The sequence below is a fragment of the Rhipicephalus sanguineus genome, chromosome 1, assembly GCF_013339695.2.
Source record: "Rhipicephalus sanguineus isolate Rsan-2018 chromosome 1, BIME_Rsan_1.4, whole genome shotgun sequence".
Classification (NCBI taxonomy): Eukaryota; Metazoa; Arthropoda; class Arachnida; order Ixodida; family Ixodidae; genus Rhipicephalus; species Rhipicephalus sanguineus.
In genome coordinates this window covers 178314402-178339812 of record NC_051176.1, presented here as the reverse complement: position 1 = coordinate 178339812, position 25411 = coordinate 178314402, and the positions used below count along the sequence as shown (strand labels likewise).

At 41.8% G+C, this 25411-nt stretch overlaps 1 protein-coding gene across 4 annotated transcripts in view; it reads left to right on the top strand.

Moving 5' to 3' along the window:
• The first annotated feature begins 700 nt into the window (after window positions 1-700).
• Window positions 701-25411, top strand: part of LOC119403119 (protein virilizer homolog) — a 288697-nt gene continuing 263986 nt past the window's right edge. For all 4 annotated transcript variants that reach the window (XM_049418016.1, XM_049418020.1, XM_049418012.1 and 1 more), the window contains exons 1-5: window positions 701-868; window positions 16873-16985; window positions 19093-19179; window positions 22018-22063; window positions 24788-24926. In XM_049418016.1, the coding sequence (XP_049273973.1) occupies window positions 812-868; window positions 16873-16985; window positions 19093-19179; window positions 22018-22063; window positions 24788-24926 (442 nt within the window). In that variant the 5' untranslated portion in view covers window positions 701-811. The remainder of the gene's footprint in view (window positions 869-16872; window positions 16986-19092; window positions 19180-22017; window positions 22064-24787; window positions 24927-25411) is intronic.

Sequence of the window (25411 nt, the reverse complement as noted above, 5' to 3'; positions counted from 1 at the left end):
CCCGGACCACCTGCTTTCGGCACCGTTTGTTGAAGCAGGGATCGCTCGTCAAACATGTCAGACTCTGCAGGCATAGCGGACAAGTTCCTGCGTACGTTTTAAGCACTTTTTGAGCCTGAAAACTAGGCGCAAAATTAAGTAAAACGCTCAAAGCAACTGAGAACTGCGTAACTCGCCGGTTGGCGTCCATTTTTGACTACCCAAGCAACTTCGGCGCACGCCACCAGGCTCCGCCACAGTACTCAAAACTCCAGCGCGTCATGCCCAGCCCTTTAGTGGGAGATGGTTAGGCAGACCATTAGACCGATTAGACATTCGATCTGACTGGTAAGCTACCCGCTGCGCTAAAGAAAACAGGCACCATAAAAATTAGGTAGGGTTAACCATGAGAAAATTATCCGGTTTGCTACCCAGAACTGCGGAAGGGTGGACAGAAAGGTAAGAAAGGAAATGAAAAAAAGAGTAAAAATAAAAAAAAGAAGATGAAGACAGCAATTTCAAAGGCGCTTGAGGTAGACACCACTTATTTAAATAGCATAGGTTGAGTCACGTTATATTTAATATGAATATACTCATAGTTTCTACGTATTTCTGCACATGAAATGTTCTATCAGAATGTTTGCAATGTTTGCATATGGTTTGCATGGTTTCAATACGGAACTACGGTCGTCGTAAAACTAAGCGATTTTGGCGCCTCTTCTGGTGATTGCCTGTAAGCTATTCGCAATATATACAAAATGGACGATTTCGTGCTTTGATATATTTGGTGCGGTACTTTTGAGTTTTTTTGCCCCCACCGGCTGAAGACAGAATGTCTGATGCTTGCGAACTTCTATTTTTTGACACATTTTCACACGAAAGCAATGAGGTAAGCATTGCGTCAATCATTCACGTTATTCTTATTGTTCGAAGTAAAAGGCAGGGTCTCCTGTGTGTGTTGTGTTGTAAGGTATCGATTGATCCAACTGATCATGCTTCTAAATCAGCGTTTTCACCGCTTGCTCTTCTTTTTTTAACGTACCCCATAAATTTTCGTCGAACACGTCTTTATAATTACTCGATCGTTCTCTTTTCACAACATTCAAGAACACTCAAAACTTAACAGGAGCGTTCGATTTGAAACGTCATACCTGAGCATGATACCCAAGACATAAGAGGCACTTTCGATCGCGATCGGGGTTGCATTCCTCGATTGAAAGTAACTTTCTCGGCAGCTCGCGCAAAGCAATCAACCGCGATAAATGAATTCGATGCTAACCCGGCTCATCGTGTTCTAAAGCACACTCCGTGACCAGGGTAGGACCATGTTAACACACTTAAAAGTTTGCATCGTTAAATGATGGCAGCAGACCACATGCATATAGACATCAAGTATTTACTGGTTGAATTCGGCGCAAAACCAACGACACGGAATTACCTTGAATTTGTGTAGTGCGCACTAGTGCGTTCGTAGAATCCCAAAACGTACTTCATGCTGACGCACGAATACGAAAGTAGTTTTTAGGGAGCCTCTTGGTTGGCTCAGTTCGTGGCTGCAGAGTGCGTGGCTCTTGTACTTGATGTTGTGCCGGCCTTATAAATATACGTGATACAAGAAACGTTTCAGTCGTCCCATGTGTCAGCTTGTACATGCACTATATCCAGTTTAAACTGTGGTATAACTAGGAGCTTTATTGCTCTGCGTCATCACGGTCCTAAAATATGCCCCATGGACGAGATGTTCTTTACCAGGACACTTTCTCATAAGTTCAATAAAAACATCTTAGGGGTTTCTCATATAGAGGTCTTGCAGACACTTGATTCAGACAATTTATATTTCAACTGATATTGTATATCACAACAAAACATGTATGTGTGGTTACAGCATCATTGTGGGCAAATTTGGTTACTCAGCTTTGCAGTGACATTGTTTGTGCTTAGTGCAGAGTTGCTGATTTTCTTTAATGTGTTGTCCTTTGTCATTGCACTGCTGATGTACTGTCGTTATGCTGTCATGTGCACATCCAGTGGGGGTGTCCTGAGCCCGCCTTACAATTTCTGTGCACAGTGTATGGCATGTGGCAAACTAATACCTTCGTTCAAGCTGCTACTCTTCTTTAGCTCTAAGAGACACAACAGAAACTAGAGAGACAGTTGAGTTAGATGAGACACCGCTAGGGTTTGTCTTACCCTTTATCTCTGTTAATTTGCACTACTTTCATTTCATCATGAAACCGTACCAACTAGCCCAAATGTCAACCTTGCTTAATGAAAAAAAGGTTTAATGTTTATTGAACAGAACCCGCCAGCCCTTGAAAGACTTGCTTTAAGTAAAGTAGGCGTGGATGTTGGACTCTGCTCTGCCGGGCAACATTTTTTAAAAAATTGTTTTTGTTTTTATTTATTTTAAATATATTTTTAAAATGTTGACCATCCTTCACCTTGCAGCACACACAGCTGACCTGCATACTTCAAAACATTTTTGTTCCTTTTGTATCCAGCCAAAACTGACATATTGCTGCATTATTGCTGTATTCGTATGCCTTGGGTGAATCAGTTGCTTTGGGATCAATACTTAACACTTAAAAACTAAATGAATCGTTAGAATGCTCACCGTATAAAAGTAAACTTATTTTACATTATTATTATTATTATTATTATTATTATTATTATTATTATTATTATTATTATTATTATTATTATTGTCATTACTATAATTATTGATGGTAAGCATCCATGCAGTGATCCTCATCATCAGTATCATCAATTAGTCTGACCCTTCTCTTGAAAAAAACCTGGGTATGTGCCTGTGTAATGCCACTGTGCTCTCATTGCACCGCCATTGCACGCTTTTTAATCTTAATTGTTTTAGATGGTTGTAAACTTATTAGCTGAAAGTTAATGACTGAGTACACTTCTTTCCGCATTTTATTGTGGCTATATTATTTTTCACGTCGACATGGATTTGTATTTACCGAAATATGACTGTTCAAAATAGTTTTGTATTTTGATTTCTATGTAACAGTGCATGTAGAATTGTACTTCAAGTCAGTCAGTCAATGAAAAACTTGAAATCAACCAATATATTAGATGTGTTAGTACAGGACTGGTTCAGTAGTCATCAGACTTGAAGCTGGTCCAGTACGGAATCGTGCACACCTGTGTGATGCAGAGGAAATGAGAAATAATATATTAGGATAAACATATTTAGTTATTTGGCGAAACACTTGTGAGTGTAAATGTATGCACTAAGTTATTACAGTTCTTCGCATAACGCTGTTGTATACCATATGCAAGTGCAAAACATCAAGAAAGACAGAATCACTGACAAAACCTAGCACATTTTATCTTGCTCAGCTAAGTAATATTTTTCGTGTTATTTTAAACTCCTAGTGCCTTCAAAGGCTGACTGCCATGAAATTAGAGTGCAGCTCTTAGGCGCTCATTCCTACATTGAGCGGCGGTGGCGCAGTCGCTATTGGTGGCATAACCGATAGACATGAAAAAATAAAATGAGAAAAAAAAAACCCCCAGGATCGAATGGGATTTGAACCCGGGCCCTTTGCGTGGCAGTCAAGTATTCTACCTCAGAGCCATGCTGGGGCTTGAAACTCATTTGCAAGAAGACCCTATACAGGCGTCGTGTCGAGTAAGGAATCGCGTTAACCTATGCAATGTAGTGTGACAGAAGAGTAAAATAACACCCAGTCATCACACAATGCTGATTGCGCGAGTGTGTGGTTTAATGCTTCCCACCCACTGCGAAGGTGCTCAGCCATAATTCTCCATCGTCATCAGCCAAATGCAGCATCAACAAAGTGCACATAATACCTTACAGATGGGTTGAGGGTACCTCACTCATCCACAGAAAGACGAATAATGGTGTAATGGATGCTGCCCTACTTAACAAATTTATGGCGTGGTCGATACCTTGCGGAAAGCCAAAACTTCAAACACAGTTGGCCTTGCCCCAACACAAAGCTGTGCTCAGAATTCGCATTAGGCAGTATTGTAATCGTCGGTGAATTTTTTTTGTCTCTTAGTAGTACAAATTACTGAAGTAATCCTGGCAAGGCCGTAGGGCTTGTAAAGGTATAGTTTATTGTTAGCAGCCTTCAAACAGCATCTATGCATACGATGTGCAGCTGTTTGTTGTCACTATGACTTAAGTCCAGGCACGCCTCTTATACTCGGGGCCAGCTCATCTTGGCAGTGGTGGGAAGGCTATGGAGGCGGTGCTTCCGCACATTCGTGTTGCTCCGCTAGTAGTCCAACAGCTTGTAGCTGATTTAAATTCCAGTTTTGGCTTTGCTTGCTGACAGTGTTATTGCATTTAGGCATTTGGATTGTTCAGTGTACATTTCAGTGCACCTCATATTTCGAGTATATTTTTAGGGGCGAAGCTCCTTAAGGCGGCACCCGTTCGTCCCTCGTAGTAGTAGTAGTAGTCGTAGTCCGTAACAAGTCTTACGCTTTGACCTCCAAGGTGGTGCCGGTTGGAGATTTTTCCTGTGCGTTGTTGAACAATAAAAAATTCGCAGCGTGCGCGTTCACTAAAAGCCGAATTCTTCTGTCTCTCGTTCCCCATTAGCAGCCATTGGCATGTTCCAGTAGGAAACGTTAGTAGAAGTAGAAGTGTAAGTGTTAGCTAAAAGCCGACTTCTTCTGTCTCTCATTCCCATTAGCAGCCATTGTTTACCTCCAAGGTAGTGCCTGGTGAGATTTCTCCTGTGCGTGATTAAACAATAAAAATTTTGTTCAAAACGCCGTTGATTGATGAAATAAACCAACGAAAGATGCCAGATGTTTTGTAAAAGCAGAACGAAAGAACGCCAGATGTTTCTAAAGCAAAACGAAAAGACGCCAGCTGCTTAACGAAAGACGCCAGATTTTTCTAAAGCAATGGTTTTCTAAACAATGAAAATTCACAGCGTACATGTAAAATAAAGTGAGCTGCAAGTCGTCATAACTCATCGAACCTTTAGTATAAACGCGCCCGATCTCACGTCGGTGATGATGTACTGGGCAGAATTCACGGAAGATTCACGGTTTACCGATGAACCTCCGCAGCTTCGCCCACTCATCATCATTCACTCCGTGGATATGCTGTGATTTTTCTTTAAGAACTAAACAGCGCGTTTGTGGCTGCACACAGACCAATGCACGTCAGGGATGCCTTGTTTACTTTGAAAAACAGGCGTGCAGAAAACATGGTGCTGTCTAACCCTTTGACACGCTACGTACACAATTGTGTACACCACTTGTTTTTGTTAATTGTATTGGCTAGTGGCTAAGAAAGAGCCAGATATATTGAGCTTTGGATGAATTAAACCTCCTGTGTAATATGTTTGTCTTCTTTAAACTTCATTTTGCAGTGTACTGTTGCACACAATTACTTTGCTGAAGGCACTACCACATTCGTCAAGTCGTTCGACGTGTCGCTTCCCGTGAGCCTCGTCTAAAATATAATTTTTCTTTGCTCAAAATTGACATAACCTAAAACAAATTCACACTATATTTCTAGCCTGAGATTTGATCCGATTTATGCAAAAACAAGGCATGAATGACTTGTCCGGCCGCTCCTGACGGCGCTGTCCTGTTCGCCCCGTCAGAGCTGTTTCTCCGCCGCCACGCCCTACGACTGCCGTTTGCTATACTCACCGTCGAATCTGGCGCTACCATCATGCCGATTGCCAACTTGCGCACCTCGCCCGTTCGTCTACTTCGCGGGGAATGTTTGGGAAGCATACATGCCGTTGACCTGCTTCGCTTTCTGGAATTCGCTGAAGCCCCACTTCACCACCAGCTGAATGCCATGACAGCCCCTGTTGCGACACCTCCGAAGTCAGACATTTTTCACCCTTCTGTGTCCCCGGATCTATCATTGGACCATCGACGCGAACTATTGGCCCTTCTAGAGGAGTTCCGCTCATCCTTCGACTGCGATCAGCCATCTCTGGGTCGCACAACAAGCGTCACGCACCACATCGACACCGGTGGTCATGCCCCTTTACGCCAACGACCATATCGCGTTTCAGTGGAAGAGCGCTGTGTTATCAATGAACAAGTCGATGATATGCTCACGCGCGGAGTCATTCAGCCATCTGAGAGCCCCTGGTCGTCCCCTGTCGTGCTTGTGCGCAAAAAGGATGGCTCTATCAGATTCTGCGTCGACTACCGCCGCCTGAATAAGATAACTCGGAAGGATGTATACCCGTTGCCACGCATTGACGATGCCCTCGATTGCTTGCAAGGAGCAGAATATTTCTCGTCCTAGGATTTACGATCGGGCTATTGGCAAGTTCCACTGGCTGACCCTGACTGCCCGAAGACTGCGTTCGTTACTCCCGATGGGCTTTATGAGTTTAAGGTGATGCCCTTCGGACTCTGCAACGCCCCAGCTACCTTCGAACGAATGATGGATAACATCCTTCGTGGCCACAAGTGAAATACCTGCCTGTGCTACCTTGACGACATTGTTGTATTTTCCCGCGATTTTCCGACTCATCTTGTTCGTCTTCGCGCTATTCTCACGTGCCTCGCCTCTGCTGGCCTTCAACTTAACATCCAGAAGTGCCATTTTGCTGCGCGCCAACTCACCATACTAGGTCACGTCGTCTGCAAGGAAGGCGTTCTTCCGGATCCCGCTAAACTTCGTGCCGTGGCCGAGTACCCCAAGCCCAATTCCATCAAGATGCTCCGAAGCTTTATTGGGCTGTGCTCGTATTTTCGTCGATTTGTGCGCGACTTCGCTTCTATCATCGCACCTCTTACCAACCTACTGACAGCCTCTAACGGCCTGTCGGCTTGGTCACAAGAGTGCGACGAAGCTTTCATGACGCTACGGCGCTTATTAACGTCACCTCCGATACTCCGTCACTTTGACCCTAATGCGCCTACGGAGGTCCATACTGACGCCAGCAGTGTCGGTCTTGGTGCTGTACTGGCTCAACGGAAACCAGGATACGACGAGTACATTGTTGCTTACGCGAGTCGAACCCTGAAGAAAGCGGAGTGCCTCGCCATAATCTGGGCTTTGACCAAGTTCCGTCCGTACCTTTATGGCCGCCCTTTCGAAGTAGTCACGGACCATCACGCGCTCTGTTGGCTCTCATCTCTGAAAGATCCTTCAGGCCGCCTCGGTCGCTGGGCGCTTCGGCTGCAGGAATACGACATTCGTGTTGTGTACAGATCCGGCCGCAAGCACTCGGACGCTGATGCGCTATCCCGCTCACCGTTACCGTCTGACACAGCTTCGCCGTCAGCCACGTCAGCTGTCTTGACGCCCCTTGACTTCGCAGACATGCCGTCGGAGCAACGCAAGGATGCGTGGATCTCCGAACTCGTCGACTTTCTGACTGGTTCATTGGTTCATCCAGCGTCAAGAACTCTCCGTCGTCAAGCCACGCATTTCGCACTCCGCGACGGTCTCCTCTATCGGGGTAATTACGCACCTGACGGTCGGAGGTGGTTGCTAGTGATCCCGCGCCACATGCGCACAAAGTCTGCACTGCTTTTCACAACGACCTGCAAAGCGCTCACGCTGGCGCTCTGAAGACTTACAACCGCTTGCGTCAGCGATACTACTGGCGCGGCATGTACACGTTCGTGCGCAAGTACGTACGTGCTTGTACTGCTTGTCAGCAGCGTAAAGCTCCACCTCAACGCCCAGCCGGTCCACTTCAGCCTCTACCTTGTCCGGGACGTCCATTCGACCGCGTCGGCATCGACTTATATGGCCCGCTTCCCCCGACTTCCTCTGGGAATCGGTGGATCATTGTTGGCGTGGACCACCTCACCCGTTACGCAGAGACTGCAGCACTTCCAACGGCTACCGCAAGAGAGGTTGCGTTTTTTATCTTACGCAACTTTGTCCTTCGCCACGGTGCTCCCCGTGAACTTTTGAGCGACAGAGGGCGTGTTTTCCTGTCTGACGCTATTCAGGCCTTGCTCGTCCAGTGCAACATCGTTCATCGAATGACCACCGCATATCATCCGCAGACGAATGGCCTCACGGAAAGATTTAATCGCACACTCGGTGATATGTTGACAATGTACACGGCATCAGACCAGACCAACTGGGACACCGTGCTGCCGTTCGTCACGTACGCGTACAACACCGCAACGCACGCGACCACCGGTTTCTCACCTTTCTTTCTTTTATACGGACGCGACCCGTCCTGCACGCTGGACACTATGCTTCCCTATACGCCGGACTCGTCTGAATATACTGCGATTTCTGACGTTGCCAGATACGCCGAAGATTGCAGACAATTAGCCCGTTCGCTGACCACCGAGGACCAAGGCCACCAGAAGCTACGGCACGACACTGACCGACCTCTCTCTACTTTCACGACTGGTGACCTCGTTTGGCTCTGGATCCCATCGAGCACTCCTGGCCTTTCCTCGAAATTACGTGCCCGATATCAGGGGCCCTACCGCATTCTTTCTCGCACGTCTCCTGTCAATTATGAGGTTGAGCCTCTGACAGCATCCCACGATTTACGTCGTCGTGGTCGGGAAATCGTCCATGTCAGCCTCCTGAAGCCCTATTACGATCCCGCTATACTGACAACGCCTTAGGTCGCCAGGATGGCTCCGCTATTCACCAGGGGCCAATGTAGTGAAGAGTACGTGACGACGACGAAGAGCGAAGAAAGCAAGCCACAGTGCGAGCGACAGCCACGCGCCCCAAGCTTGTGCTTGCCTGGATCTTGGCCCTTGACGTCCCACGGCGTTCTCGCAGTTTGTACGTGAATAAATCACGTGACAAGATATTTAATTACAATTTAGTTGGGAAAAATTACTATAACACGCATAAATTAGTGCATTATGACATTATTTTTGTTCGAATAGAGTATCGAGTGCCATCCGAAAGGGCTAAGAAATGAAAATAAATAAAAAATTATTGTAAAGTGAAAAATAATTTTATCTAACCTATGACTTTCCGTTAAAAAAGTAATTATTTATTGGAGCAAGGCAGATGAAATAATTATCGATAAAATTAGGTACTATTTCTTGGCGCACTAGCAGGCATGCGTTTTATTTTTTGTAGCTTCCACAGCACTGCCAAGAAAAGTTGTTCCCAGGTAGTGGTGTTTCAGCACTCCATTATCTCGGAGGCAATGCTAAGGAGCAGTGAATTCTAAGTCGTGCCCTGGTCATGCGACGCTTCTGGCAAGCAGCGATGGCAAGATTTTGTTTTTCTTTTGTTTTTTTCCAGTTTCGGTATCAAAAACTACTATTTCTGCTAGCATTTTGTGACGCTTCAGCTCATATTTATCAGATATGGAGGCTCCACTATATCCGAGCCCTCTGAAACTTTGCTTGTTATGCATCCCTAAAAATATTTTGCCTGTCATTTTGTGTGAATTGGCTGCTCATTTTATACTTTGGCCCCATGAAGTTAAATTAATCTTTTGCAATATACTTTGTGACATATTAATGTTTGAAGCATTATCATGTATTGCTAGCAGCTAGAATAAACAGATTAAAGGAAAATTGTTGTTAGTCATGGTTATTTAGAAAAACAAATATTTTACATCTGTACAGACGTGGAAATGAAATGAGAATAATGTGAAGTGCAATGTTTGCGAGCAGCCTGGGAAGTAGGAAGAGGCCTTAAGTATAGCAGCTGAATGCAGGTTTTTAACATAAGCTTTCTGCTGCTCCGAGTTATGTTTGTCAAAGACAGTTCCCAAGTTTTAATGCATAATTTGGTAGAAATTGAACAGGAGACTTCAGACAAGATGGAAGACAACAGATACACTGTCTTGTCTTAAGCGCTGTTTGATTTTGTTCTAATATACCAACCAGCTTAGCCCAACATACCACTTAGATGCGTAAACTCTTTCATTATTTTGTGTTTAATAATGAACTAATTAAATTACCATCAGTGGCCATATTTCATGAATTAATCCAAATACAAAGTTGACTGATTGAGAACTGGAAGGAAATGCTGAGTTCTGCTATCATCACACCAAGTCTGCAAGGGAATCGTTATGAAACACTAGGGCAGTATCATCTGTGTACGTGCCTTTGGGAGAAAGTTTCAGCATCTAAAAATCAAGTGTAGTCCCAATACACAAAGCCTTTTGGAAAACAACAAATGATATTTAAGTATATGAATTTAAAGTTATTGTGGTCTAATAATTTTTCCTTGTTAGAAGTATAAGTGAAAGATACTACCAGGACTAATGTGCAGTAGTGTAGTTTTATTGGCTTAAGTAACAAAATTCAATCACTGAAAGAATCAAATGCTGATTAATGTCTATAAAATAACTTTTATGTTATTGTGAACAGCTTGTTGATAATTTATGAGCTGTTACCATAGTAAATATTGACTTGTTCGAACAAAGCCATGTTGTTCTCGGCACATTCTTGTTTTCTTTTAGCAACTACGATTGTAGCAGTGCTAATTTTTCAAATACTGTGATTGTGCTTGATACTTATACAGGGTGTTTCATGAAATGTGTAAAAAATTTTTCAAAAATAAGGAAAACACGAAGTTTGCCTTTTTAATTTCTTTTTCTATGGTGGGATACATATCAAGATGATTAGAGGCTACGAAGACTGCGACTAGAGACTGCAAAGATCTCATTGTCGCTTCGAGGTTTCCAAAAAAGGAGAATTCGACTGATTTCATCGGTGAAACCGAAACCGACGCTTCGATGAGCGCAACCGCCATACCCAAGCAGACGTCCAGAATGACATCACTGTTTTCGACGATTGCAGTGGTGTTAGTTCTGCTTTCATTAACCTACATGCACACATGCACCATTCGTGCTGTAATGGCAAGCACTTCAATGACAAAGTAAATCAATGGTTGAGTTTATGATGCCCACTCATTCTGGACATTTTGGAAGACTATGCCATTTGCGCTCTTCAGAGTTTCAGTTTCGGTTTCGCCGAAGAAATTGATCGTAATTCATCACTCCGCAAAAAATTGCCAGTGGCCGCTTTTCAGAAATAATGGGCTCTTCAGAGAAAGGACGTCAATTCTTCTGTTTGACCAAACTGCCTGTCTCCTCTAATTAAAAAGCTAAGTAATGTAATTTCTATAATTAGTGTCATAATTCATGTGTATTGTCAACTTAAGGGAGTACTGACACAATTTTAAGGCATCCCCAAAGAGACATTTTTCGTTTTCTTGGCGTGCAGTGTTAGAATTTGCAAGCCAGCCCCACTGCAATGGATATATCATGACGATTCAACACAGTTCGCTGGGTTTGCGAACTGTTCTGTCCTGCATGCGGCTAAAATCACCAAAGTTACTCCTGGTAACCTGCTTCTGCTAGTGCATCACGTGTTGCTGTACCCACGCAACTTAGATCTTCATTAGACTGTGTTGACACATCACTGTGTAATCGCCCCCTTGATATTGAAACCGAAATTGTTTTTTGAAGGTAACAATATTAAAAATATATTCAGGGTGGTCCGAGGCACCACGATAGTCTTTATAGGTTATCCACACCAGTGTTTTTATTTAGAGCAATGATACGAAAATTTCTAGTAATTTTTAGGGTTTTTGTCCCAAAACCGTGATGTGATTATGAGGGACGCTGTAGCGGAGGCTTCCGGAAATTTAGACCACCAGGGGTTCTCTAACGTGCACCTAAATCTAAGTGCACAGACCTCTAGCACTTTGCTTCCATGGAAATGTGACCACCACAGCCGGGATTCTATCCCGCGACCTTCGGGTCAGCAGTCGAGTGCCGTAACCACTAGACCACCGAGGTGGGTCGAAAATATCTAAAACTTGTGCGAGTACTTCTTTAACATGCATGCCAGCACTGAAAAAGTAATGCCGAAGGTAGCGAGCAAATATGTCAATTTCCTTATTTTCAGTATTTTTGGACATATTTCTTGAAACATCTAGTATAGGTTGGTAGCTGTTTAAATCATTTTTGTTGTCCTACTTTGGCAATCTTCAATATTATGCAGATATGAATGATTGAACATGTTGCAATATGAAGCACTGAGATTATAGTGTATAAAAGTATGTGTGTTTTATCAGTTTGGTAGTTATGCATCGTAGAAGCAGCTGCTTTGTTTTCAGCCATAGTGGTTGGTATTGTAATCTCATGTTGAGCAACCATATAAAAATTGAAAATGGTTCCGGTGTCTTGGTGTAAATTTGGAATAATGTGGATTTGGCCACTAAGGCTTCCTATATAGATGAAGGAATAATTAAAATGATTAGCAGTGGCATTTGGCAGTTCTGATTTTCTTCTGTCTTAACATAGAATAGGGTAAAATATTTTAAAAATCGAACTTTGGTTTCTTGCTTGTTTGGAATGATAAGGCCTTCCTTAACAATATCCTGTGCCCCACACATTTTTGTATGTTTTGATTGAGCCAAAAGGGCCAGGTTTTTAAGGCCAACTGACGAGCAGCCAAGCCTTCTTTCTTTTCTCAGACCGTGCACAACCTGAGCTTTCTGCCCCAAGTTAATTTTTTTAAAATCGAAAGTGGTAATTTTTCTGAGCTTAGCAGGCCTTTAAAAAAGTATTCTGGCTACTTAAAGGCACAAGGTGCAGTTTTTTTTTATGTGCGTGGCATTTACCGAGTCCACTTGCCTTGTGTATGTGAGACGCACATGGAGACACGGTTCTGTGCATTTATTTTGAGTTTAGTTGCACCTTTGTTGATTTTGTTGTGGCAACAAAAGATATTCTTGTTTTGACAAATCAAAGAAACTGTTTAAAAAGTGCAGTATAATTGGAAATTGACATGCTTTGGCTACTAACATAAACGAGACTGGGAGCACTTGAGTGAGCACTTCAGCAAGTAAGCTTTGTCCTCATTCCGCGTCGCCGCAAGAGCAAAATGTTACCTGTAGTGACAATGGCTATGCTTTGATTTATGTGGAGCTTCTACAAATTGTGATTACGAGTAACTGTGTCAGCACAGAATGCGAAGGAACCATGGCACTCGTAGATAACACAATGGATCATGTTCCTTGCAAAGGAAACCCTCAGAACTGCCATTTTGGAAACCGTTCTAACTTTCAGAAAGGCCTGCATAGCCCGAGTAAATGTTCTCAAGGCCGTTTGCGACATCACCGCGGTGCAACAGTGTGGTATGGTTGGGTGAGGTCGACCGCCATTGTCAATATCTGGCCAATAGAGACAAGATATGACAAACGCATCAGCTTACTGTCCGTTGTCTACAAGCTATTCACAAAAGTAATTGCTAACAGAATTAATACGACATTAGAGTTTAATCAACCAAGGGACCAGGCAGGATTTCGTACAGGCTTCTCAACAATAGACCATATTCATACTATCAATCAGGTGATAGAGAAATGCGCGGAATACAACCAACCCCTATACATAGCTTTCATAGATTACGAGAAGGCATTTGATTCGGTGGAGACATCAGCAGTCATGCAAGCACTGCGGAATCAGGGCATCGACGAAGCCTATATAAACATAATGGAAGACATCTACAGCGCATCCACGGCCACTATAGTCCTTCATAAAGAAAGCGACAGAATCCCAATAAAGAAGGGCGTACGACAGGGAGACACGATCTCTCCAATGCTATTCACCGCGTGTTTACAGGAGGTTTTCAGGGCCCTAGATTGGGAAGAATTAGGGATAAGAGTTAATGGAGAGTATCTCAGTAACCTGCGATTCGCTGATGACATTGCATTGATGAGTAACGCGGGAGACGAATTACAGCTCATGATTACTGAACTGGATACGGAAAGTAGAAGAGTAGGTCTGAAAATTAATATGCATAAAACTAAAGTAATGTGGAACAATCTTGGCAGAGAACAGCGCTTTGCGATAGGTGGCGAGACGCTGGAAGTTGTAAAGGAGTACGTCTACTTAGGACAGGTAGTAACCGCGGAGCCGAACCATGAGAGTGAAATAACTAGAAGAATTAGGATGGGATGGGGCTCATTCGGCAAGCACTATCAAATCATGAATGGTAGTCTACCACTATCTCTCAAGAGGAAAGTATATAACAGCTGCATCTTACCGGTACTTACCTACGGAGCAGAAACCTGGAGACTTACAAAGAGGGTTCAACTTAAATTGAGGACGACGCAGCGAGCGATGGAAAGGAAAATGATAGGTGTAACCTTAAGAGACAGGAAGAGAGCAGAGTGGGTCAGGGAACAAACGGGGGTTAAGGATATCATAGTTGAAATTAAGAAGAAGAAATGGATATGGGCCGGCCACGTAGCACGTCGGCAGGATAACCGGTGGTCATTAAGGGTAACTGACTGGATTCCAAGGGATGGCAAACGCGTGAGGGGGAGACAAAAAATTAGGTGGGTAGATGAGATTAAGAAGTTTGCAGGTATAACGTGGCAGCAGAAAGCACAGGACCGGGTTGATTGGCGGAACATGGGAGAGGCCTTTGCCCTGCAGTGGGTGTAGACAGGCTGATGATGATGACAAAACGAGCCAGGGAACCAAGAAAACAAGAAGCGATAAGCCGATTCGTGTGATGACTACATATATGGCAGGTTGCTATTAATTAAATTGTTTAGTACATCTCCTTTTTGAACAAAACGTGAAATAAACTTGTTTTTCCTCCTTAAAGGAGTACTGACATGAATTTAAAAATTTTTCGAGTTGTTGCTCTAAATGAAAGCACGGGTGTCGAGAACCCTAAAAAGAGTGTCGTGGTGCCTGGGGATGCATTACATATATTTTTAATACCGCTTCTTTCAACCAGCAATTTCGGTTTCGGTTTCGAGAGGGTGGCTTCATAGTGACGTGTCAAGTCTGCCCGTGACGTCACGGGCAGACTGCAATCCACGAAATATGCACCTGCTTTCCTTCGCTATCAGTGGAACGTGGTTCATGATGAGTGAACTGTTGTCCAGTGCCTCCGACAGCGATTTCTGTGATTTAGACTGCATGCAGAACCCAGACTTCGCAAACCAAGTGAGCTGACTTGAAACGTCATAGGGCTCTCCATGCGGTGAAGCTGCCTTGCAGATGCTGGGAGATGCAAACTTTGAAATCAAACTTAATTATTTATACGTGTTTCCCGGATGCGGTGTGGGGAGAGCGTTAACACTACATGCCAAGGAAACCAAAAACGTCCGTTTTGCTGCACTTCAAAATCGTGTCAGTACTCCTTTAACTCTCAATATCTTGAAGTCACTTTATTTGTAACATTTGCCCCATTATCAAAACAATTTAAAAAAACAGATGGCTGATTTTTCACCAGAATAAACCAAACATCAATACGAAGCTGCTGAAGTAGAATGATGCACGTATACGGAATAGTTTTCATTTTTTTGGCAGTTTTATTTAAAAAATAATGAAAAAATTGCAAAAAATGTCAGCACTTGAAATACAGCTGTAATTCTAGCTCCATTGCAAGAAGAGGCACCGACGAATAAAATGAAACAAACACAAACACTTTACATACCGTAGTTTCATAGAAAATGGTTCTTAAAGAAGCCTAAAAATACATGGGAGGTATAGGGCCTACCCTGTGCCCTTGAACCATTTTGATCTGTAACAATTCCCCACACTCTTTTATTGCTTTTCCTTCCCATTGGTGGCTAACTTGGTTCAGCTAATGCTGTCATATTGCATTTCTGATCACTGTGAATTATTTATTTCAATAATATTTCATTTTTTTTTGTAGTTCTTACCTGTTATAATATGTATATATGTATCCTTTCTCTCGAGTATCTTGAATACTTTGCGAGTCATCCTGGGACATATTCTAGATTCGTAGCTCTGTCGGGAAGATCCTCATGTTGATTGTTCAGTTTCATTAATAATAACAGTAAAAAATTCCCTTCCCACACGAAAGTTGTTATACAAATTCTCATAATTTACTCTCTTGAGTGCCCTTTGTATTGCAATTAACCAGTTCTAGTGTTCCATTTTATTCCTTCTCTGTAAGGAAAATTTGTATGTTAATGTGGTGAGAACACAAAACTTGAACAATGATCAGTAATTGTAGCAGTACAGACTATCAGAAACACTGGTGTCATTATTGTATGTGATCATTAAATGATGGTGAAGTTTGTTTTTTAAAAGCTGGTTTAGTGATCATACTGATGACATGGATTGACAGCAGCAACACTGTGAAGTTGTAACAGTTTTTTTTTCACTAAATGGACATTTAGGTCCCTGTATATTACTAAAAGATCAACGACTTGAGATTTTCCATATCAGAAATGAACTCATGCATATGTGAAGTTAACAGGGCGATAGACTACGTTAACACTGCCACTAATTCTCATACTGATAACATGCAAACAGCGGTGCAGGAATAGTCAGCACCATTTTTTATGGGCAGCATAACACTCTTCCCATAAACTGAGCATTGTATGTGACAAGATAGCGTAACCTCAGCGAAGTAGCCAAAGCATTACTAGATTTTTTTTTTATACTGCAACTGCTACAGTATAAGGCACTTCTACAGTTATGTTCTTGTCTTAGTGCTTCCATTTTATTATAATATAAACCATTGTGAAAACCTTATGTGATTAACAGTTTTGTGTCTAGGTCACAAAAGTTCATAAAAGTGCACTGCATTAGCACTTCTGAAAGGTCTTCTAAATTTGGACTATTCACATCCAAGATTCATTTTAACTTCCAATTTTTATTCCTTTTTAGTGCCTTTGATGAAAACACCTTATTTTCCTGATGATAAGCATTTGACTTTAGGAATTTATTCGTTTTTAATATTAAAATTTACAACTAGAATGCATGCTTTATATACTACTCTCTATCTTTCTCCTTGAGAAGTCTGCAGAATGGTATCTCAAATCAGTTTTCTCATTTTCTTTCAGTAAGTGTATCGAAGCTGGTGCATCATGGTGGCATCATATTGTGCTACAATAAGTATTTTTTAAACTCTTGCTGTGGTTTACATGACCGTGGTGTTTTATCTTATGTCTTGCAGGAGACAAACTTGGATTTGGTTCAGTTTCCAAGGCCTGTCTACATTCATGAAATTCGGATTATTCCATTGGGAACAAGAGTGCAGGCCGACTTTCCTGGAGGCCATCGGCTGGGGTGAGCTTCATATAAAGGCTATATGTTCACATATACTTATGTTTATAAGCTGAAAATAGAAATGTTAAAAGGAGCGTAGAGAATTTATTTTGATTATTTTTTGTTTTTTAATAGCTGTTGACCTGATGATTGCAGCATGAAGCCTCAAGTCATCTATTATGCTAATTTAAACAAATAAACTAGATGAATTGAAGCTTCATAATGTTGTCATCTGTCATGTAAAAAATAATTAGGTAAGCAATCCTTTAAATCAACCACATTAATTGTTTAATATACAATACTTTGAATACACGCAGAGTGCCTTGTGCACACTGTTTGAGAAGATGACTTCACAGTTATCGGAGGATGTGAGTATGTCATTGTAGATCACTGCCGTCGACACTAGTCACACCAGTGCTTTATATACAGGGAGCACCGTAATTCTTCAGGACAGTGTCACGGCTAGACACCCTAGACCACTAGACACCCGCCACGGTTGTCTAGTGGTTATGGTGCTCTCCGGATTGCATTTTGCGCGAAAAACACGAACACAAAGGGAAGAACCACGAGATGAGCGCCCGCTGCTGCTGACCTGCAGTTCACGAGATCGAATCCCGGCCGCGGCGGCTGCATTTTGATGGAGGCGAAAATGCTTGAAGCCCGTGTGCTTAGATTTAGGTGCATGTTAAAGAACCCCAGGTATTCGAAATTTCCGGAGTCCTCCACTACGGCGTCTAACAATCATATCATGGTTTTGGGACTTTAAACTGTGATAACAATAATTATTATTATTATAAGAGGAGCCACCAGTAACAAATGGGCAAAGGGGACACTCCATATCCACAGAAAAAAAATTATGGAGGTCCTTTTGTCAGAGGTCTAGGGCAAAGTGCCGCTGCTGTGGTACAGTGGTTACGGTGCTTGGCTGCTGTCCCAAAGTATGCAGGTTTGATCCCGGCCTCGATGGTCGCATTTCAGTGGAGGTGAAATGCTACAGGACCACGTACTGTTCAATGTCAGTGCATGTTAAATAACCCCCAGGTTGTCGAAATTCACTACGTGGTGCCTCATAATCAAGTTGTGGTTTCGCCATGTAAAACTACATCAATTATTATTATCTAGGATGAGGGGACTAACTTGGTAGCACAGGATATGGCTGCTTAGTTTTTGGTGGAAATGTGTGAACTAAGTCAATACATCAGGCCCATTCATGTGTATGTCAGTGGTTTTGGTGCCGCACAGTTACCACTTGTGACAGCCTTCATATTGCTTTGTCATCCAGCCTGGCTTGACTTGTGTGCCTCGTGAACTGACTCATTTCAGGGATGACATAATTAACATTAATGCACTGTCTTCACATCATGGTTTCCGTATTGTCATTTATGTAATTAAGGCACAAAAAAAGACAGAACTTTGGTGCTAGCATCCCATAAAGGGAGAACCAAATTAAGAACAATTTAATATATCATGGTGCTGTCAATTAGTTTTCGAACAAAATGCATAAGAAGGAAGCAGGCAGGAGAAAGGGCACTTTCATGGGAATAGGTTGCCTTATTGACAATCTGCTAAAAATAGTAGTGAAGGGCATAGCAATATGCTGGGCATCTGATCTGAACCTATCCTCTTCCCTTCCCAGAGTGTACTTGACCTTGTACAAACACATACTTTACTTTGTCGTGCCCATTCCCCTTCCCCACTTAGATTGCTGGCCTTGGGGTTGATCCTGAGCAATTAGATGCACAGCTTGTCTGTAGTATATGGGCATGTTAAAATGCAAAAACTGGGAAATGTGGTATTCCGAACACTTGCTTACTTGAACCTCTTTTTTCCCCGTGATATTACAGCTTCCCAGATGTTATTGCAAATTCTATGTCAGAAGCTTGGAACAGTCATTTTGTTTATGCGTTAGGAGTCTGTTCTAAGTTCATACTCTGATCAGCTTATGTAACTTTCGATTCTATGAATTAGTAGTACGTGTATACAAAACCTGGAATTTCATGTTGTAAAAATTGGGATTTTTAAGTGGTCATATGAATGCTTTACCTCTGTCGTGACAGTATGAAAATTTTATGAGCATGCTAGCATCGTCATTGTAGCAAATAATTATTTATTGCCATTTCTTTTGCAGGGCCACCAATCCTTCAGAATTTCAAGTAGAGTTTTTTGTTAATGACCTGAGCAAGAGAACTGCCTCCACTTTTGAAAAATTGGGAAGGTAACGAAAACTTTTTATGGATGTCGAGGTTTTTTTTTTCAGTGGGTTTTTTTCACAGGTTTAAATTTCTCCAAATCAGATGACAAACCTCATGCAGGCAGCACAGCTAAATGGAATAATCATGCGGCATAGCCCAAAGAAGCATTGCACAGTGAAGTTTACATGGATAGAATTGCTATTCAAGATGTTATAGCCATATTTGTGGTTAAATATAAGATACTGTGATCATGGCTTTGTTGAATATATGTGGAGGAAGCATCTTGTATTTGTAGAAGGCCTATTTTGTCAATTGCATGCATATGTATTACAAAACCCACACATTAAATGCATAGTTCTGTTTCCTATGGACAGAAAAAACCTGCTTTCAGGGTTTATAAAATAATTTTACATATATTTATACATAATGATGTTTAAAGCCATCGACTGTGGTTTGTTAAATATTGCTCAGAATCTCATATAATGAAAAATTGAAAGGACAGGAGGAATGAGGTTGACTAATTAAGCACTAGTCATTGTATCTCCACTTATTGCGCACAATGTGGTATAGTGTATTGAGAGAGATTCAGAGGTCAAACGAATATAAATAAACAAGTGCTGTTGCACAAGTGACAAAAATGCAATTTTGCAGCTGTAAAGTGATAGAAAATTGTATGCTCACTTATTGGTGGTGTACCCATGCGTTGTTGCTGCCTTGTTTGGTAGTCTAGTAATTTTTTCTTCAGTGGCTGTGAAATTTTATTTATTAATTCTAACAAGTATAATTGATGATTGTTATAACAAATTCATGGAAGAGGAAACAAAACCACGCTTTATGATATGAAAGAACTTACTGTGAAGTGACAAAAGATGCGAGTATCATCTGGTAAGTATTTCTTTCGAGGGCCATTAGTTCCTCTTCCAAAGCCTTCATAGACCTCATAAAGCCCACTTGGCTGCTGCTACACTCTACTTTGTTTTGAAGTGGATGAAGAATGTTTTTGTGACTCTGATATCGAGGGCACATCACAAGTTCTTTCTCTGTGGAAGTGTTCTTGTCACATTTACACTGATGATTTCTTCGTTGTAGCAAACACGTAGCACTTACATCAGAAAGTGCTACTGTTTTCAACTTTTACTATGTCACTGAGCCTCTGTTCGCCATCAGTAGTGCTGCTACTGATGGGAAGAGCGGCTCTTTTCATCAACGACCTGCATGCTAGTACTGTTGTACTTCATTGCTATGAGTGCTCTGGGCCCAAAAGCTTTTGGCGCTCGTTCACGGGAGTTTTCAAGAGGGCGACTATTCTCCATGCCGAAAAAACTAACCACGTGGTAGGATGCAAATTTGGAGTTTCTGAACAGGCGATGCGGCAGTGGCGACTGCAATGTGACCAGATTTAAACATGTGATGCCAACCACTGAGGTTTTTGTGGGCTGAAGTCTGGAAGCTTTCTGGAGCTTGTGGCATGCATGACTTATCTTACTGGTGACATGCAAAGTGGTCACGCAAGAAGTCTTTGCTTTGGAGATGGCAATACGCAGGACACACTTCAAGGCCAGTAGGGCCTGGGCATTGAAATTCATAAAAAGGTCTGGCTTGACTTGAGTCAGTCGAGTGACTATGTCGACAAGTTCCTGTTATTGAATCTACTCGCGTTTTTTTTTTAATGCGATATAGGGGGCATACTTACATTTGAGTCGCCTTACAATCGTGTAAATACAGTAGGTGAGCATTTTTCTGTGCCTTCCGTAGACAGTGTCCTTGTTGATGGCTCCACTTTTGTCTACTATTGTTGCCAACTAACACCATGGCACCTTTTAAAGACCTTGATTGAAGCATTTGTTGCTGTATTCAATGTGTGCCTGCTTAATTGTTTAGGTTAATGTCATTTCCTTTGCAAATAATGCTGGTATATGGCCTGCGAGATTCGTGGCCCTCACAATCTTTAACTAGTCTGAAGACACATCTATTTTGGCATACCTCGAGCCATGTATCCTTTTCGCTAGTTTTCTTGTGTCCCTCCAACACATCCTGCTTGGTCTTCAAAAATAGTTGGCCATGTCTATTGTGGAATATTGAAAGCCTTTGCAACTGCTCGGTTGTTTTGACCACCCTTTTCCATTTGTATCGTGGTGACGTACTGTTAAAAGAGTCACTTTCAGGCTGACTTTACTGGCACTATGACTGGGTGTTATAGTCACAGGGTGACAGGGCTGATAAAAATTGCAAACAACTGCAGGCATTCCAACTTCTCATGGTTCAGGCAGCACATTCCAAGAAGTCAGGCACTTATTGCCTCTCCACAATAAGTGCCTATATAAAAAGATAGGAAAAGTTGAGCGTCTTGACATCATTGAGCACAGTCATGGCAACCTTCTGCTGCATAATTCATAATAAGCAGTCTAGTGCAACTGTACCTAAAATACTCTAGTGTGATATGTGTGCGCTGTGGTTACAATCATGAAAAATTATAATGAGTGATTATAATGTGTGATTTCATTATAATGAGTGATTACTGCATTTCAGTACAGCAGTGATGGGGATAGTTTGTTCTTAGTATTGTGGCAAACAGTATAGCACTTGTACAGAAAAGGAAAGCGCTTCGGGCACTGTTGCTTCTAGTCTACTCAGCGATTCAGTGAGCCTTAAAAATATTTTATTGCATGTAGATTTTTCTATGATTGAAAAACAACCATAATCACAGCATGAATGAAAGATGCTTAGGAGCTTTGGTATTGATGGCCAAGGGGTTGTCATGCATTGTTGCATATTATTGCCCTCACTATTTTTTGTTTAATGATACTTGTTCATTGCGTGTGGTTATGTGCATTATAAGCATTTTCTGAATTACTTTTCAGCTTTGAGTACAAGCAAAATGCAGAGATTCAGTTCATGACAAAGAAGGTAACCTTTTCCCTTTCACATTTTCCCTTTCAATTTTTCATCTTGATGTAGTGCACATATGCACATTATCCAACTTCAATTGCATGTTGAAGGGGCCCTGAAACACCACTATAAGTGGCTTTCTCCTTGCGTTCCCATGAGTGCACTGGAAGTTTCACAGGCCATGGTACCTACACTACGCAGCAGAAGCAGCAATGCATAACTATAGAGTGTTTGGTTGAGTGTGAGCTTGCGCTCATGGACTTTGGTCTGGCCAAGCTATGTAAGTAGCTGTTGCAGACAGGCTCTGTCTTATGTCAGCTTGACTGAAGCATAGTAGCAAAGTCTAGATTGCACATTTTGAAGTACTTCCTATAGGTAAATAGGAAGTGGTGAATGCCAAGCGTCTAGCTTGTGAGTCACATAGAATAGAGATAGCGTGCATGGATGATTGGAAGACAATAGTTTGCATAAGTGTGCACTTCCATAGTGAGCTCAGTATGAGACAGGTGTCTGTTTTTAGCGCGTAATGTCTGAAAGAGCATGCATGTAGTGCTGGGTGACAACTCACTAGATTGTATGAGGAAACAAAGTAGTAAGCAGACACTTGCCGATCAGAACTAAAAGAGCAGGTATGAAATATTTTTAACATTGCAGACATGTATACTTTCGATTCATTTAACTAAAAATGTGGAATATTACTGCTGCTGAGAATGTTCTCAGGATTAAGAAATTGGCCAATACTTGTAGGGCCTGCTTGCTGCGTTTTTGATGACGTTGCGAAGAAGAGAGTAGCGATTTTTGGCCATTTTTGACATGATTGAAAATTCTCTGTGCATGCACTGCTGTAATAGTCGGCTGACATGTCCAGCATTTTCTTATGCTTTAAGTGTTTCAGGGTCCTTTTAAATAATACTGGTTGGAGGAAATAAGTTAGGTACTCTCCACTACGGGTTAACTTATAGCACCTGTGTTTTTGTGGGATTTCATGCAGCATATAAATTTTACTGCATGCACTTTATTTCACCCTTGATGCCTTAGAAGCTAAGAATGCAATAGAAGTTTATATAGTATATAAACTGACCAGAGTCAGGGAATGAGAAAGAAACATTTCTTTTAGTGGCATATAAAATGGATGCTGGTCACTTGATAGTTCAGTTTTTCTCGCTATTTAGCTTTCCTCAATAATTATAAATTATGATGAATTCTGAAGTTTCATAATGGAAAATTTTTGGCTCTCAGTAACTTTGCCCTGTTGGTGCTGTTGCACTATGCTGCACAGCCTCTGTAGTGGCATTCAGAGTGTACAGGACCACTTGGTGGTATGATAGGAAGTGGTTTGGCTTCTTGTATTAGATGCTTAGTAATTAAGGCTGGCACATTGGAAAGCTAATTCTGCATTATATTTGCAGCATGGTTACAAAAAATGAGCCCTGTACACATTTAAATATTGGTCATTCCCTAAAAATTAGGTCATTCCCTAAAATATCACACGTGCGATATTTTAGGGAAAAATTCTGGCCAGAGCTTTTCAAACTAATAAAGCAAGATCAAAGCCTAATATTTGCATAACTGTGGCTTGGTTTGGAACCGCTGAAGTCTTTCTGATCATTCATTGCCAGGGTTGTCCAATCAATCACTACCAAGTTTACTACCAATCACTATCAGTCCATCAGTTACAAAATTCCACTTCAGTATTCAGACATGCTCTAGGTGTTCAGAAGGGCATTAACTTAGTCGTGCAGTACCAGCGCTAAGTTGCTGTTTCTATTTTTATTTTGCAGAGTGAGATTTCGCTATAAGAACAACAGTACTGAAACCTTCATTGCGTTTCTGGTTTCTCTAATGAAGTCGCTGTTCTGGAAGGAGACTATCTGGCTGGTAGCCATTGTGTTTTGTTTACTGCTATAATGAACACAAAAACTGGTTGGTGTTCTTTTCAGCAAAAGTGTAGATTCGTTCATGCCTTTCCAGAAAAATTGTAGGATCAGTACTGCATGTAACATTTTGCTTAGCTTTTATTGACTGCATAGTCTAGCCATTAAAATAAGTTTACTTTGAAAATGCAGTAAATGCAGATGACTTGTGATATTGTCACATGCACGTGAAAAAGAAGTGTCGCACGTCACATGCGACACTTTTTGTATTTTCATGTGACCAGTCTGTTACACGTGTAACCACCTCATGGCGCAAGCCACGCCGCAATGTTTGGTAAATTTTGCGATTGTATCAGAGTGTTCTGTGAAGATTACATGCACGTCGTGAGTAGCTGAGTACTCTGGATATAACATGAGCACCAGTATAACGCTGGAAGGTTCAATCAGGCATGTATAAAAGCCAATACATTTCACGGACTATAATATTACCGCTGGCCAACTACTGTGATTGCCGCTATCATTGTACAGCGTGTATTGGTCTTACTTTGACTTGTCATTTCCTAGGCACAAGTTTGCCAAATGAAGAGTTTTGTCTTTAACAGCCTGACTGCTGTCTTCACCATTACGACCACATGACAATATTGATGATTGAGCAGTTTTTAAGTTGTATGTGAACTTTTTTTCAAATGTTTGCATCTCCATTTTGGCATTTGAGAACAATTCATTGTCATTGTTGGTTTTTATCATCCTGGGCTTTGTACCTTATACATTCGCAGGTTTAAAGTTCTTATGTAAGGTACAATTTATTTTAAGCACACTAACGCAATGTTTCGTAGATGTGTGAGTGCTTTTGTTTTGTCAATTGCAGATTCCAACTGATGGTCTGGTTTTACGTGGGTGGTACAGTGCCATCACCCTTGCTGTGTATGGCATCATCAACAAGGTCACACGAGAGCCTGCATCGCCTCCACCACCACCTCCGCCTCAGGCAGCTTTGCCAACAAAAAGTGAGTTTGATTGGCTTATTCTGCTGCTGAGAATATTTCCTGTGTGGATTGAACTGGTGAATTTTGTTTACTTTTATAGCTTATACAAAGTGTTGATAGAAACTGAATGCTGTAGCAGGAATTTCATGTGCCTCAGTAATGTGAACAGTTCCAGATAGACTAAATAAATGGATGTTAAATGACAAAAGCTGTGATCCCCAGTTTTCCTCCTGGCATGACTGCTACAGCATTTAAACAAAAGAAGGCATACATTGTAATAATAGAAGTCTGTTTCCAGCATCTAAAGGCTAGATTTCTGCTATCCATTTTGGTCTTAAATTATGGACCTTCTCTGGCTATACTGTATTGCACTTGAAATGCATGCAGAGTGTAAAAGATATTGTTGTGCTCTTTCGAGCTACATCAGCTGCATCCGTTGTGAGCATTTTTGAAACACGTGTGTTGTCACAGCTCACTAGAACCAAGACATTGCAAGAATCAACATG